This window comes from Conger conger, chromosome 5 (assembly GCF_963514075.1).
Source record: "Conger conger chromosome 5, fConCon1.1, whole genome shotgun sequence".
Taxonomy (NCBI): domain Eukaryota; kingdom Metazoa; phylum Chordata; class Actinopteri; order Anguilliformes; family Congridae; genus Conger; species Conger conger.
Genome location: NC_083764.1, coordinates 63,782,687 through 63,797,686, shown reverse-complemented (window position 1 = coordinate 63,797,686; position 15,000 = coordinate 63,782,687). Strand labels below are relative to the sequence as shown.

The 15,000-nt window shown below is 51.6% G+C and overlaps 1 protein-coding gene across 1 annotated transcript in view; it reads left to right on the top strand.

The window, feature by feature from the left end:
• The window catches only part of LOC133129056 (phospholipid phosphatase 2-like), a 30,511-nt gene that overhangs the window by 14,419 nt on the left and 1,092 nt on the right, over positions 1 to 15,000 (top strand). The window contains exons 2-6 of the mRNA XM_061242876.1: positions 5,417 to 5,568; positions 7,457 to 7,719; positions 10,136 to 10,193; positions 12,258 to 12,434; positions 13,122 to 15,000. The exon at positions 13,122 to 15,000 is cut by the window's right edge and continues 1,092 nt beyond it. Coding sequence (XP_061098860.1) covers positions 5,417 to 5,568; positions 7,457 to 7,719; positions 10,136 to 10,193; positions 12,258 to 12,434; positions 13,122 to 13,271 — 800 coding nt within the window. The 3' untranslated portion in view covers positions 13,272 to 15,000. The remainder of the gene's footprint in view (positions 1 to 5,416; positions 5,569 to 7,456; positions 7,720 to 10,135; positions 10,194 to 12,257; positions 12,435 to 13,121) is intronic.

Genomic DNA, 15,000 nt, shown 5'->3' with positions numbered 1-15,000 from the left:
TGTGTGTGTGTGTGTGTGTGTGTGTGTGTGTGTGTCTGTGTGTGTGTGTCTCTGTCTGTGCGTGTGTGTGTGTGTGTCTCTGTGAATGTGTGTGTGTGTGTGTCTGTGTGTGTGTCTGTGTGTGGAAATCTAATTCTCGGTCATGCGGTCAATTCTCGGTTTGTTTAGCGTCAGCTACTTTGCATCCTCTGTGGGCTGTAAACCAATACACAACCCCATCCACCCACACACAACCCCCTCCGCCCAACCAAAACCCCCTCCACCCAAACACCCAACAACAACCCCCTCCACCCAATCAAAGCCCCCTCCACCCAAACACAACCCCCTCCACCAAAACACCCAAACACAACCCCCTCCACCCAATCAAAATCACAACCCCCTCCACCCAACCAAAACCCCATCCACCCACACACAACCCCCTCCACCCAAACACAACCCCCTCCATCCAATCAGAACCACAACCCCCACCCAATCAAAATGTTTCTCTTTCTTTAAACTGCCAGGGCAAGAAACCAGAGATGGACTCCCTCCCTCTCTCTTTCTCACCCTTACTTTCGTTTCACTCTTTCTCTTTCCCCTTTTGTCTTTTTTCTTTTTTCTTATATCTTGTTTACACACACACACACGCGCACACTCACACACACTCACACACACACACTCACACACACACACACACACGCACACACACTCACACACACACACACACACACACACTCGCACACACACGCACACACACACACACACACACACACACGCCCTGTACTGTGTAACTTTGTAAGGCCTTCACAAAGGCATGTTTGCTTTTTTTCATAACCGTAAATGCAAGGATAGTTTTATATGCAGAGATTTTCTATGGCCTGAAATACTGTGTCCTGTACGGTAAAGTTGAGTTCCTCTTTGGCCCCGGTGTTGGGTGCATGTGACCATATCTCTGTCTTCCACTATAGTCCCATAGATGACTGAAATAAGCCAAAAGACTCGCAAGTAAACCAGTGGGAGTCATAGTGGTGCCGTGGTCTCTCCAGGGATGGTGAAACGTTCCGTTAGCAGCCACAAGCCTAATTTCACCTGCAAAGAAAATGTGTGACTTCTGCCGTGGTTGTTTACCATACAGTAGCACCTCTGTCCAAGACCGCTAACCCCCAAAATGTTCCTGACAGGCTGGATGGTGGCTTGCATGGCAGCCAATTGGCATTGGTGTGTGCGTGTGCGTGTGTGTGTGTTTGTGTATGAATGGGTGAATGGGTCAATTGTACAGCGCTTTGGATAAAGGTGCTATATAAATGCCAACCATTCCATTTACCATTTTTTTTTAGCTGATGCTGTTATCCAAACTGCATAATAGTTGAAGAGACTAAGCAGGGGACAATCCTCCCCTGGAGCAATGCGGGGTTAAGGGCCTTGATCAAGGGGCCCCAACAGCTGTGCGGATCTTATCGCGGCTACACCGGGATTAGAACCACCGACCCTCCGGGTCCCAGTCCTGTACCACAAGGCCACAGGCCTGCTCATTACTCACTGCACGTGTCCAGCTGTGCACCTGTGCGTGTCTGCCTCTGCCTCTGCGCTCCTTAAGGGCCTCTCTCCACTGCGCTTGGCTCTGACCGGCTTCTAAAAATACCGAATAATGACGCTAATAAAAGAAAAATGTAATTGGCGCCCGTATTCCACGGAGCGCCTCGGGCGGGGGAGAGCTGATCCGGGGTCAGCTCGGCCTCTCCGCCCGTAATGCGCCGGGCCGGGAGGAGCGCGACGGGAGTCTGATCCTGGATCGGCGCTCGTACTCCCGAGACTCGCTGTGTGTGAACGCAGGCCCCCGTTCCCAGGGCGTTTTAAGAGCGTCTCTCTGACCAGAGAGGGCCCGTTTTCATTGGCCCAGTCGTGGGGATTCTCTGCCAGATGCGTGCTGGGATGCGGTGGGACCACACCAGGAGCCGTGCCGTCGTTAAAACACCAGGACCAGACCAGAATGATGCACCTGAAAAACCCCCGTCTACAAAAATCTCCCCTGAAATGCAAAAAGTGATGTTTTCATTTGTTTGGTATGGAACTCTCTCCATTTCTACCTTTTCTTTCAGTCTCCCTTTTCTCTCTCTCCCCCCCTCTCTCGCTCTCTCTCCTCTTATCTCTCTCTCCCTCTCTCTCTCCCCCTCCCTCTCTCTCCCCCTCCCTCTCTCCCCCTCCCCCTCCCTCCCTCTCTCTCTCCCTCTCTCTCTCTCTCCCTCTCTCTCTGGCAGATGGCTTGGAGCTCAGTCTGGACGCAGGTCATGAACTGCAGTTTTGTAAACAGAGCTCGGCTCGGCTCTGAAACGCACATCGTCACTCGCTGTATGAAATGCTTTCCCCCCCTCTCCCGGGTTTTTCCCCCCCTCTCCCGGGTCCCCCCCCCCCCCCCCTCTCCCGGGTTTTCCCCCCCCTCTCCCGGGTTTTTCTGGCGTTTAGCTTTTTCTCTGGTGTCGAGTCCCGTCCGATGTCATCTGAGTTCACTTCCCGCTGTGTGACGCAAACCCTACAGCATTATGGGTTGTGAGTATGCTTTCCTAAGCACCATATTCATTCTCTACCCCCCTCTCTCTCTGTGGTGGTGAGCGTGACAGAGGGGATTCTGGGTAGCTCTGGGTTCTTAGTCATAATCATAATCAAAACAGTAACAACAACTTCATTGAGCAGAAATTTTTCCAGGAAAACAACAGCCAGCACTAATGAAGGGGGGGAAATATTCATAAAAATAAGCAGTCTAAAGTAATTCAATGAAATGCCTATAGTGGAACCCAGTGATTAAATTAGAAGAACGGAACTAAATGTATTTAAAGCGAATTGACAGTAATTTCTGTGAAAGGAGGTTTAAGGCTTGGGAGTTCAAGCACATTGAAACTGACAGCCTGAGTCATCGGCTCACGGAAGAAACACCCGCGTTTAACAGCTAGAAAAAAAAAAATCATGGCAGTTGAGAATATGGCTGTTGGCCTGGCGAGGCCCGCAGGTTAGACTGGGCTCCGGGATCGGACTGGAACCGTGAGCGGAACCGTGTCACGTGACCGGATTCCGCGCCGAGTCTGTGAGCATCTTCGGTTCCTGTCGACGGTTCGGTTCGGTCCGGTCCGGTCCGGTCCGGTTCGGCTGCCGGTTGTGCGCGTAGCCTGGAGGGGGGCTGCCTCCGTCGCAGCGCCTGATCTCTGCCGCCGTGGGTGTTGAGGAGCGATTAGCGTCTCCGCCGATCCTTCGTCGTCTTTGTGGCTGGGATTGAAACCCGCGAGCAGGCGGGGCGCGGGACTTCCGTCCCGCCCTGCGAGGCCCTTCAGGGGATCGTTTTAGACGCCCCCGCCCCCCCGCCCTGGCGGCTGCCACACGCACCGTCTGTTTGTGATTTCAGGCAAATCCCCGATTCCACATTTCTGGTGGCGTGTTCACTCGATGCATCATGGAAGATGGAGGCTGAAGGAATGTGCTGTAGCACTCAGGGCGGCATCGGCTCAGGCGGTGAGAGCGGTCGTCTGGCAGTCGGGAGGGTTGCCGGTTCGATCCCGCCCTGGGTGTGTCGAAGTGTCCCTGAGCAAGACACCTAACCCCCAAATGCTCCTGACGAGCTGGTCGGCGCCTTGCATGGCAGCCAATCGGTGTTGGCGTGTGAATGTGAGTGTGTGAGTGTGTGAATGAGAAGCGTCAATTGTACAGCGCGTTGGATGAAGGCGCGAAATAAATGCCAACCGTTTACCATTTACTAACCATGACAAAGACTGTGTACGCTGCACTGAACTGGCACCCCAAGCCCCGTGTGTTTACAAGGGTGACAGGCGGCTTGGTGTAGGCCTGTCGGGGGAGAGGGGGAGGGTCCCGTGGTGTGGGGGCTGCTGGGAGCTGATAGGGAGCGGCTGATTGGACGGCTGCTGCAGGGTGCAGATAGCGGCGTTCCCCAGGGGTCACACCTCGTTCCTGCGCTTATCTGAGCGCGTGTGGCTTCCCTTCCACACCGGGCCTCAAACGCAGGGCGTGTGCCCCCCCCCAAACGCCCCCTCTCACGGGGACACACTCTTACTCGAGCTGAGGTTATCTCAGCCGTGGGTTTACGCAGCATAGCTGTGCTTAGGTCATACGTGAGTGTGAGAGGGAGAGGGAGAGACTTGTGCCCTGCATGCACTGGGGACGTGTTGAGAGCAGTGACCGGTACTGCGGTCATTAACACAGCTGCGATTAATGTTGAGATGTTGACGAGGGCTGTCGCAGACAGTGTGTTAGGAGATTAATAATTTCATTCGAAGCTACTTTCATTTATCCAGATCAACCAGGCCAACTGTCTAGTCCATTCTCGTTTGTACTGGCCTGGGATCCTATTGGATAGGGACGGCAAGGAAGCCAATCGCATGCCTTGGCAAGGAATTGAGAAGCCAATTTAATGGCATGTCAAGGAATCCAGTAGCCAATCAGATGGGGTGGCATTGATTTGAGTTGCCAATCCTATGCAGGGGAGGTGATCAGCTGACCAGATGTGTAAAGAGCCATATTTTGTGGGAATTGGTCCAGGAGTCCAGTGTTAACACTTTGGAGAATAAAGCAGAGGATTTTCACTGACCATATGTTTTCTGTTTTTTCCCCCCCCATTGTGTGTGTGTGCCTTGGCAGTACAAAGCCTTCTGTTTGCTGTTCCAAAACAGCCGATCTCGATTGGAGAAGCCAAATTGCTTTTGTAAAACGTGCAGTCCGTTTCCCCCTGAAGCTCCTCGAGGAGCCTTTTCCCAAAGATCACAGGAACCATCGCCATGGCTCCCGGGTTGGTGAGGAGAGAGGACCCTTTGTTCCGCACGACAACATTGTGTTAAAAACCTCTGACCTCTGACCTCTGACCTGTGGCCTCCTCCTCTGACCCTGAGTGTGTGTGAGTGTATGTGAGTGTATGTGAGTGTGTGAGTGTGTGAGTGTGTGAGTGTGAGAGTGTGAGAGTGTGAGAGTGTGAGAGTGTGAGAGTGTGAGAGTGTGAGAGTGTGAGAGTGTGAGAGTGTGAGAGTGTTTGCTTTCCCTTCCACTGATCCTGAGCCTTCCTTTGTTCCAGTGTTCCCTGGGAGTCGAGGTTGTGTCTTTTTTGGATTCTGTCATATAGTTTATTGAGACTTGTTTGAGCTTCCCAGCCAGATTTGAGTTTCCCAGCCTTGGCTAAATGTGTTGTTGTGTGAGATTGCATTGTGTGGCGCACACACAATGGGAATATGAATTTGCTGTCAAACATGAATGGAGTCCAATGGGAAAACGGGGAAAACAGGCTTTTTGAGTGAAAACATCGGGATCACAAGGGGCCAATATCACATCATATCAGACAGCTGGAAAGATGGCCCCTCGGGTGAAAGTTGTGAATTTTGACGGTGTCTCTCTCTCTCTCTCTCTCTCTGTCTCCCTCCCTCTCTCCCTCTCTCTCTCTCCCCAGCCGCTTTGCCCTCGGTGATCCTGACGGCCATCTTCTCGCCCTATCAGAGGGGCATCTACTGCGATGATGAGAGCATCTCCTACCCCTACAGGAGAGACACCATCACACACGCCACCATGGCTGCTGTCACCATCTCGTTCTCCGTCATCATCGTGAGTCTGCTCTCTCTCCTCCCTCCCTCTCTCTCTCTCTCATCTCTCTCTCAACCCTCTCTCTCTCTCTCTGCCCCCCTTTCTCTCTGCCCCTCTCTCTCTCTCTCCCTCCTGTCTGCCCCCTCTCTCTCTCATCCCTCTCTCTCTCTCTGTCCCCTCTCTCTCCCTCTCTCTCTCCCTCTCTCTCTCTCTCCTCCCTCCCTCTCTCTCTCTCTCCCTCTCTCCTCCCTCCCTCTCTCTCTCTCTCTCTCTCCCTCTCTCTCTCTGTCCCCTCTCTCTCCCTCTCTCTCTCTGCCCCCCTCTCTCTGCTCCCCTCTCTTTCTGCCCCTCTCTCTCTCTCTGCCCCTCTCTCTCTCTCTCTCTCTGTCCCCTCTCTCTCCCTCCCTCCCTCTCTCTCTCTCATCCCCCTCTCTCTCTGCCCCCTCTCTTTCTGCCCCTCTCTCTCTCTCTCTCTCTGCCTCTCTCTCTCTCTCCCTCCTCTCTGCACCCTCTCTCTCTCTCACATCCCCCTCTCTCTCCCTCTCTCTCAATCACCCACACCCACACACACACACACACACACAGTCACCTTTTCACTCTCTTTATACACACTCACATACACATACACACTCACACATACACACATCTGTCTTGGGGCTTGTGTGCCTTCAGTTATTAAATTATAACAGAGAGGCGGTGACTGGCTGGAAAAATGGTCTCTTGCATGCTCCAATTCCCCAAAAGGGTGTGTGTTTGGATTCAGAAGCTGTTATAATAAGGTCTTAATCAAATTTTAAAAAACTAAATCATGTTACTGAGAACAGAGGGATCCAAAAGTTTAAAAAGAGCTGAGAGAATAAGTAACAAGAATAAGCTGGCCAGTTCAGCGAGGAATGCTGACGATGAACTCCGTATCATGGTCACAAAGAGAATTACCATGGTAACAGATGACCCGTTTCTGTTCTTATGGTTTGTGCAAGTCTGGAATTATTTTCTTTTTCAGAATTCTAAGTCAGTGTTCTAGAGCTCCATTTTTTCAGCCACCAGTGGTTATTGTGACATCAGCATTAGAAGTTTGAGAACATGCTAATCACCTCATCATGCTAATTGTGACCTCACACCTTGCACTGGTTAACCCCCTCAGTTCTGTGTCTGTGAGAATTGAATGATACGGAACTCATACAAACTGTATGAACGCAGTCATATATTAAAATCGTTCTCAAGGGCAAGTATTTAGGTGCAATCTGCAGTAAGCTGGTTATTTTGGCAAATAGAAAAGGCACGTTTGCAAGTTTAGGCAGGCAGACATCACTGGAGTGGAATTTACACTCTCCCTGATGACGTTTTCCTAGAGAAATCGCTGGAAAGACGATTCCAATCTGGGAGGGTTTGGCCGCACCTTTATTCCCGTCATTAATGCTGTGTGTCTAAATATTTTCTAGAAAGTGTTTTTTTAACCCATACTTCCTTCTTCCTTCCTGCCCTCAGTATTTATGGACTTCTTGTGTGTGTTTCTGTCTGGTTTTATGTGCTTCCTCTGTCTGAGTTTTGTGGTCTCAATGTTTTTATATGGAGTGAGAGTACGCATGAGTCAGTGAGAGCGAGTGTGTGTGTGAGTGTGTGTGCGCGAGTGTGTGCGCGAGTGTGTGCGCGAGTGTGTGCGCGAGTGTGTGCGCGAGTGTGTGCGCGAGTGAGTGTGTGTGTGTGTGTGTGTGTGTGTGTGTGTGTGTGTGTGTGTGTGTGTGTGTGTGTGAGTGAGTGAGTGAGTGAGTGAGTGAGTGAGTGAGTGAGTGAGTGAGTGAGTGAGTGAGTGAGTGAGTGAGTGAGTGAGTGAGTGAGTGAGTGAGTGAGTGAGTGAGTGAGTTGTCTGTGAGCTGATGAGCTGATGGCCTTCCTGTGTTGTGTTCAGATCACCTCAGGCGAGGCCTACATGGTCTACAGTAAGAAGATCCACTCAAACTCCGCCTTTAACCAGTACGTGGCGGCTCTGTACAAGGTGGTGGGCACCTACCTGTTCGGCGCCGTGGTCAGCCAATCGCTGACCGACCTGGCCAAGTTCACCATCGGCCGCCCGCGCCCCAACTTCCTGTCCGTCTGCGACCCAGAGTCCTGCCACGGCTACGTGCTGGAGATCAACTGCACCGGGAGCCACCGCAACGTCACCGAGTCCAGGTACGAGCCGGGCCCCCAGCCCACAGAGCCGGGCCCCCAGCCCACAGAGCCGGGCCCCCAGCCCACAGAGCCGGACCCCCAGCCCACAGAGCCGGGCCCCGGGCCCCCAGCCCACAGAGCTGGGCCCCCAGCCCACAGAGCCGGACCCCCAGCCCACAGAGCCGGGCCCCGGGCCCCCGGCCCACAGAGCTGGGCCCCCAGCCCACAGAGCCGGGCCCCGGGCCCCCAGCCCACAGAGCTGGGCCCCCAGCCCACAGAGCCGGGCCCCGGGCCCCCAGCCCACAGAGCTGGGCCCCCAGCCCACAGAGCCGGGCCCCGGGCCCCCAGCCCACAGAGCCGGGCCCCCAGCCCACAGAGCCGGGCCCCGGGCCCCCAGCCCACAGAGCCGGGCCCCCAGCCCACAGAGCCGGACCCCCAGCCCACAGAGCCGGGCCCCGGGCCCCCAGCCCACAGAGCCGGGCCCCGGGCCCCCAGCCCACAGAGCCGGGCCCCGGGCCCCCAGCCCACAGAGCCGGGCCCCCAGCCCACAGAGCCGGGCCCCGGGCCCCCAGCCCACAGAGCCGGGCCCCGGGCCCCCAGCCCACAGAACCAGGCTGCATGGGGGAGAGACGCTGCTCACTCGCGTTAGGTGTTTCAGCCACACTTTCAATGTAAAGGCAATGGTAACAATGTGGTAAAAATAAGAAGTCAATCATTTTTCTCCACAAAAAAGTCTCAATCAGTTTTTTTTTTAGTTTTTTTTAAACATACCCATTCTCATCCCTGGTTATGGGCTTGTTGTTATACGTCGCTCTGGATAAGTGCGTCTGCCAAATGCCTGTAATGTGAAGCGAGTTGTTATGAAGTTACTGTGTTATTGGGACAATATAGGAATACTCTGTGGACGAATCGGGGTAGTTTGTGACCTTGCCGAGTCGCCCACTCTCTCCCTCGGAGGAGAAGCCACAATCGCTGGACGTCATGGCCATGTAATGGCTTCCTGTTTCCCTCCTGTCTCTGGCTCCAATTTGCCCAAAATTGCAGCACCAGAAAACTTCACTTCCGTGGTGTCAAAACGCTTTTCACCAGCCCGTGGGAAGTCAGTGGGTGATGTCACTGACACTTGGTCCATATATATCTCGAGGGTCCATATTTATACACACTGTGCGCACACACACAGTAACACACACTGCTCACACACACACAGAAACACACACACTGCACCCACACACTGCACACACATGCTACACACACATACACACACACACACACACACACAGAAACACGCACATGCGTACATGCTATGAAGAGCTAGCCACTGTGCTGTAGATTCCCCATTACGTGCTATATTAGCATGTCCATTATGTGCAGTTTGAGTGCTTTTTCCCTCCTCTCTCCACCTGCTGTAGTTTTCCCTCTTGTTTCATACTCCAGTGTTTCTGTGAAGTGTCTCTGTGGCCGGTGTCTCTGTCAGAGACTCCGCTGTGCAGATAAAGTTGGATTGAGTTGGACCGCAGCGCAGTCAGGGGCCCAGACTCCACACACCTGTATAAACGGGGTCTTGGCTCACCTATCGCTGAACTCAGGGCCTCTGTTCCAGGCCCTGTCTGTGCCACTCCAAACATTGCACCCCAAACCCAGCTCTTACAGCACTGCGTCCTTAAAACCCCTCTGCGTCTGCGTCTGCATCTGCACCTGCATCTGCTCAGACACTCGGCATAACGTGCAGGGTTATACCACTATCAGCCGCTACAGTGACATCAACTCTGGTCATTATTTAACAAGCTTCTCTCTCTTTCTCCTTCTCTTTCTCTCTCCTATCTCTCTCCCCTCTCCCTCTCTCTCCCCCTCTCTCCCCCTCACTCTCTCCCCTCTCTCTCTGTTTCTCTCTCTCCCTCTCTCTCTCTCCCTCTCCCTCCCTCTCCCCTCTGTCTCTGTTTCTTTCTCTCCCTCTCTCTCCCTTTCTCTCTCTCCCTCTCTCTCTCCCTCTGTCTCTCCCTCCCCCTCTCCCTCCCCCTCTCTCTCTCCCTCTCTCCCTCGGTCTCTCTCTCTGTCTCTCCCTCTCTCTCTCTCTCTGTTTCTCTCCCTCTCTCTCCCTTTCTCTTTCTCTCCCTCTCTCTCTCTCTCTCTCTCCCCCTCTCCCTCTCCCTCTCCCTCTCTCTCCCTCTCCCTCCCTCTCTCTCTCCCTCCCTCTCTCTCTCTCCCTCTCTCTCCCTCTCTCTCTCCCTCCCCCCCCTCTCTCTCTCTCTCTCCCCCTCTCCCTCTCTCCCCCTCTCCCTCTCTCTCCCTCTCGCTCTCGCTCTCTCTCTTTCTCTCTCCCTCTCTCTCTCTCTCTCTCTCTCTCTCTCTCTCTCTCTCCCTCTCCCTCTCCCTCTCTCTCTCTCTCTCTCTCCCTCCCTCCCTCTCTCTCTCCCTCTCTCTCTCTCTCTCTCTCCAGGTTGTCGTTCTACTCTGGCCACTCCTCCTTTGGGATGTACTGCATGCTGTTCCTGGCGGTGAGTATCCGTGGCGACTGACCCCGAGAATCCTCACTCGCTGTTGCCGTGGCTACCGCGTTGTCATGACAAAGTCGGGGATGCAGCCGGCAGTTTGATTTGATTGGCTGAGCAGTGGGAAGAAGTGACCAGTGTAGAGCAAGCCCAGGGCAAAGGATACCCCCCCCCCCGATACCCTAATAACCCTGATCACCCCAAACCCTGATCACCTCCCCCTGGTCCAGTAGTGTGGCAGCGACTGCAGGCTTTCATTACACTTTATCAATGAACCGCCGGGACCGCGATGAACCAGGTCATTGTTCCATCGATTGTGACATCAGCATTAGAATGCTCAGTTAGCAACATTCTAATTGCATATCTGTGACCTCACACACACTTTAGAGGGTTAATGCAGCTGATTGCGCACTCGGTGACGGACCCCAGGGAGAGTGGCTGTTGCCCAGTGTAATGGGGATGTAATGGGGATGTAATGAACGACGATAAACTGCCCTCCCTGCTTTCATTGGCCTCAGCTGGCTGTTGATTGGGCGAACCTGTACACCAGCAGACCCCTACGGGGTTTTCTGTGCACAGTCCGTCCTGTGTGCTGCTGAAATATGAAATTGTGCGTTCAGGTTTGACACTGAAACGGGTCAGTACAGAGGGGCTGTTTGTATAGAGACTAGAATCCCACAAGCCTCCCCCCAGAGCTCACTGTACTGGACCCTCGCTGCCCCCCCCCCCAGGAGAGACACGGTCGGCTCCGTCTGCCTCTATACCGGGGCCTCTGACCTGTCCGCATGCCCTATATCTCTGCACAGAGGTGCCATTGAGAGAGAGGAGGGGAGAGAGAGAGAGAGGGGGGGAGAGAGAGGAGGGAGGGAGAGAGAGAGAGAGAGGGACGGGGGGGAAGGATTTGTCTGTTCATTTAGGTCACGTGTGTGTCTGCATGTGTGTGTGCATTTGTGTCTGTGCATTTTTGTGTGTGTGTGTGCATGTGTGTGTGCATGTGTCCGTGTGCATTTGTGTGTGTCTGTGCACTTGTGTGTTTGTGCACACATGCATATGCCTCTGCGTGTTTGTGCATGTGTGTGTTTGTGCCTCTGTGTGTTTGTGCATGTGTGTGTCTGTGCACTTGTGCAAATGAATTCATGTGCCTGAGGCGTGCGTATCTGTGACTGGCTGTGTATGCAAAATGTATATTTGTCTGCGAGTATTTGCGTACCTGTGGTCTGCAGTTTACCTGTGTGTGGCCTGGGGTTCTTACTGGTTAAAAATGATTCACCCTTCCCAGAGCAGGGAGTTGAGTCGAACAGAGTCAGGTCTGTTCCTGGGCTGCAGTACCTCTTCAGAAAGACAGCTTTTTTTGTTGCTAAATTATGGTTGTCTTCTCGTATGCTTTTCCATAACATTGCCTGCTCAGCTCAGCTGGTGAGGTAGCTAGCAGGAAGTGCTTCAGAAGATGCCTGTTTAGCAGTCTATGAATGAATTAAATGAAAAAAAAAACATGGACAGCACTCTCTGGGAAAACCAAACTAGGAAAATATAATTCACGAGTGTATGAGCCGCGTAAATCACAAATCTTTCGGGAGTTGCCTTGTTCAGTGTGTTAAATGCACAGAATACAATTGGTTCTCCAACCCACATAAGCTTAAATAGTCAAACCACATGACCTGTTTTGAAAAGTGTCTGTCTGTCTGTCTGTCTGTCTGTCTGTCTGTCTGTCTGTCTGTCTGTCTGTCTGTCTGTCTGTCTGTCTGTCTGTCTGTGTGTTAGTGTGTGAGGCTGCTGTGGCAATGAAATCTCTGCATTTGTTCACCCGTTTCACTTCTTCCTTGTGCTTGGTTTGGACAGAGGGTGGGTGTGTGTGTGTGTGTGTGTGTGTGTGTGAGAGAGAGAGAGATCATGTGACCTATGTTAGGTTATGTGAGGATGAAGGAGTTTGGTCTCCTTTTTTTGGCCTGTTTTTAAGTATTTTGTAATGAGTTTGGTTTCATTAAAGAACGTGGAACTCTCTCCCTCTCTCTCCCTCTCTCTCTGTCTCCCCCTCTCTCCCTCTCTCTCTCTCTCTCTTTCCCTCTGCAGTTGTACGTCCACGCGAGGTTGGTGGGAAAGTGGGCGCGGCTCCTGAGACCCACAATCCAGTTCTTCCTGGTGGCGTACGCCGTGTACGTGGGCTACACGCGCGTCTCCGACTACAAGCACCACTGGAGCGACGTTGTGGTCGGGCTCCTGCAGGGGGCGCTCATCGCCATTCTCACCGTGAGGGACCGTTATTCACCACTTAACTATAGTACCCATTTAATAACCCCTTATTGACCACTTAACTATAGCACCCATCTATTAACCCTTTATTAACCACCTATTACTCATTTATTAACCCCTTATTAACCACTTAACTGTAGTACCCATCTATTAACCCTTTATTAACCACCTATTAGCCATTTATTAACATTTATTAGCCATAATCAGTTTTATTAGTAATTTATAATCCCTTATAAACACTTATCGTCTCTATTTACTTTTTATTAACCCATTATTAAATGTTTATTAAGCCTTATCAACTCTATTTGATATTTGTTACCCTTATCCTCTTTATTAGTAATTTATAAGCCCATAATAACCTTATCAACTCTGTTGACTGTTTAGTAAGCCATTGTTAATCTTTATTAAGCCATTATCAACTTTTATTATTGATAAACCCTTATTAATCCTTATCAACCATATTGACTGTTTATTAAGCCGTTGGTAATTCTTTGTTGAGCCTTATCAAGTTTATTAGTAATTAATTGATAAACCTTTATTAACACTTATCAACTCTATTAGCCAGTTATTAATCCTTTAAAACCTTATTGAACATTTATAAACCCTTAATAACCCTTATCGACGTAATTGATTGGCCCATTATTAAACCCTTATTAACCATTATCATCTCTTCCACCCCCCCAGGTGCGCTACGTGTCAGACTTCTTCAAGCACCGCCCCTGTGCCCCGCCCCGCCCGCCAGCGGCCGAGACGGAGGCCCTGGAGGGACAAACCATGGAGCGCAAACCCAGCCAGCCAATCGTGGACAGTGAGCGCAACAACCACTACCGCTAGGGGGGGGGGGACCATGTGACCACCGTGTGACCAATGGGACTGCGCCCCTGAAAAACCTCCACCACCACCACGCCCCCTTTCCCCTGCACCCACAGCGAACCACTCTACACAACCACTGGACTGACGGGGAGACTCCGCCCCCCACCCCCGTGCCGTTAGGAGCGGTCTCTCAGAGGCCCACAACTGCCAAGTCTGACGCAAAGCCCCCCTCTCTCGAAAAACAGGACTTTATCTGTGTGTGTGTGTGTGTGTGTGCGTGCGCGTGTGCGCGCGCAAGTATGTATGTGTGTGGGGCCTTTGCTTTATAATTGTCTGTATAATCGGAGCATCCGGTTGGTTCGACCATTTATATTCTCATTTTTATCTAGCCTTTTGAAATTATTATTGTTTTAGCAGTTTCTATGGGCGGTGCCTGGGAGGGCTGATTAGTAGTGTATTAGTAGTAGTGTGTTTGCGGTGTGTTTGCGGTGTGTTTGCTGTGTGTTAGTTGTGTGTTAGTTGTGTGTTAGTAGTGTGTTTCTGGTGTGTTTCTGGTGTGTTAGTTACTGTCACTGGGAGGCCCAGAGATTCTTCCCACGTCATGTGCTGTGAGATACACACACATGCATGCAACCCACACCGGGGCCTCCCACTTCTTTGACTGGTTTTGACTGGTTTTGACTGGTTCTGGCTGGTTTTGACTGGTTTTGGCTGGTTTCTCCTGGTTGATGATGGAAAGGATGAGCTCTCTGTTCTTGGTTTAGAATCCCATGGGCAGGTGGACTAAGATAAATAAACATGTTTGTTTGTTTGTTTGTTGTGTGGGGCGATTCTGTTGCCCAGGGGGGTAAATGCTCCATGTTTGACGGACACCGGCAGTTCCATCTTACCCCTCCCTGCACCCTTTACCGCACCTTAACTAATACGTGAAAAAAAGTAAGAAAATAATCTCCACATAATATTATTTAATTATTTCACCAGGTCCTTGACATGGACTGCATAACTGAACTAGTCATGCCGATAGTATGTTTTTTATTATTATTATTTTTATTTGCTTGGTTTGTGAGAATTAAAATACCACTATCTAGCACACAGTTGCATTGTTATGTGCAGGACTGGCACTGAAGCATTAAGTCTGTTAGCCGCTGCTTGTTAGCATGCTATCGTAGGCTAGCCAGGCTTGCGCAGACACGAGTGGGAGGAGTATTCATATGCAGCTCAAAAGGCTATGAATGACATTACATTACATGTTATTTAGCTGACACTTTTATCCAAACTGACGTACAGTTGATTAGACTAAGCAGGCGGCAATCCGCCCTGGAGCAATGCAGGGTTAAGAGCCTTGCTCAAGGGCCCAACAAGGGCCCAACAGCCCCTTAAAAGAAGTCGTTGCAGGCACTCTGTTGTCCAGCGGAGGTCATTGTTGCGCAAAATTAAATTTTCATCCCTGCCGACTGAAATCCTCCCATCTCTGGGTGATGGTAGACCCGATTATACTTTACCGTGCGGCTGCTACCTGCAGTCAAAACTTGGCGCTGTCCACTTTTTAAAAACCACAACGTGGGGCCTATCCCTGCAGTTGAGCGGGGCCTGAACTGTGTGAGGCACCCAGTAGCCCATAGTGATGTGTTTTAATTGGTGATTCGGATGAACTAAGAAAACTCGGCGGCCATTTTGGGTGGGATTAACAGCGCATGTGAAAATGGCACCGTCTCCTGCTTGTGTGTTTCGTGGTTATTCGTGTATTTAG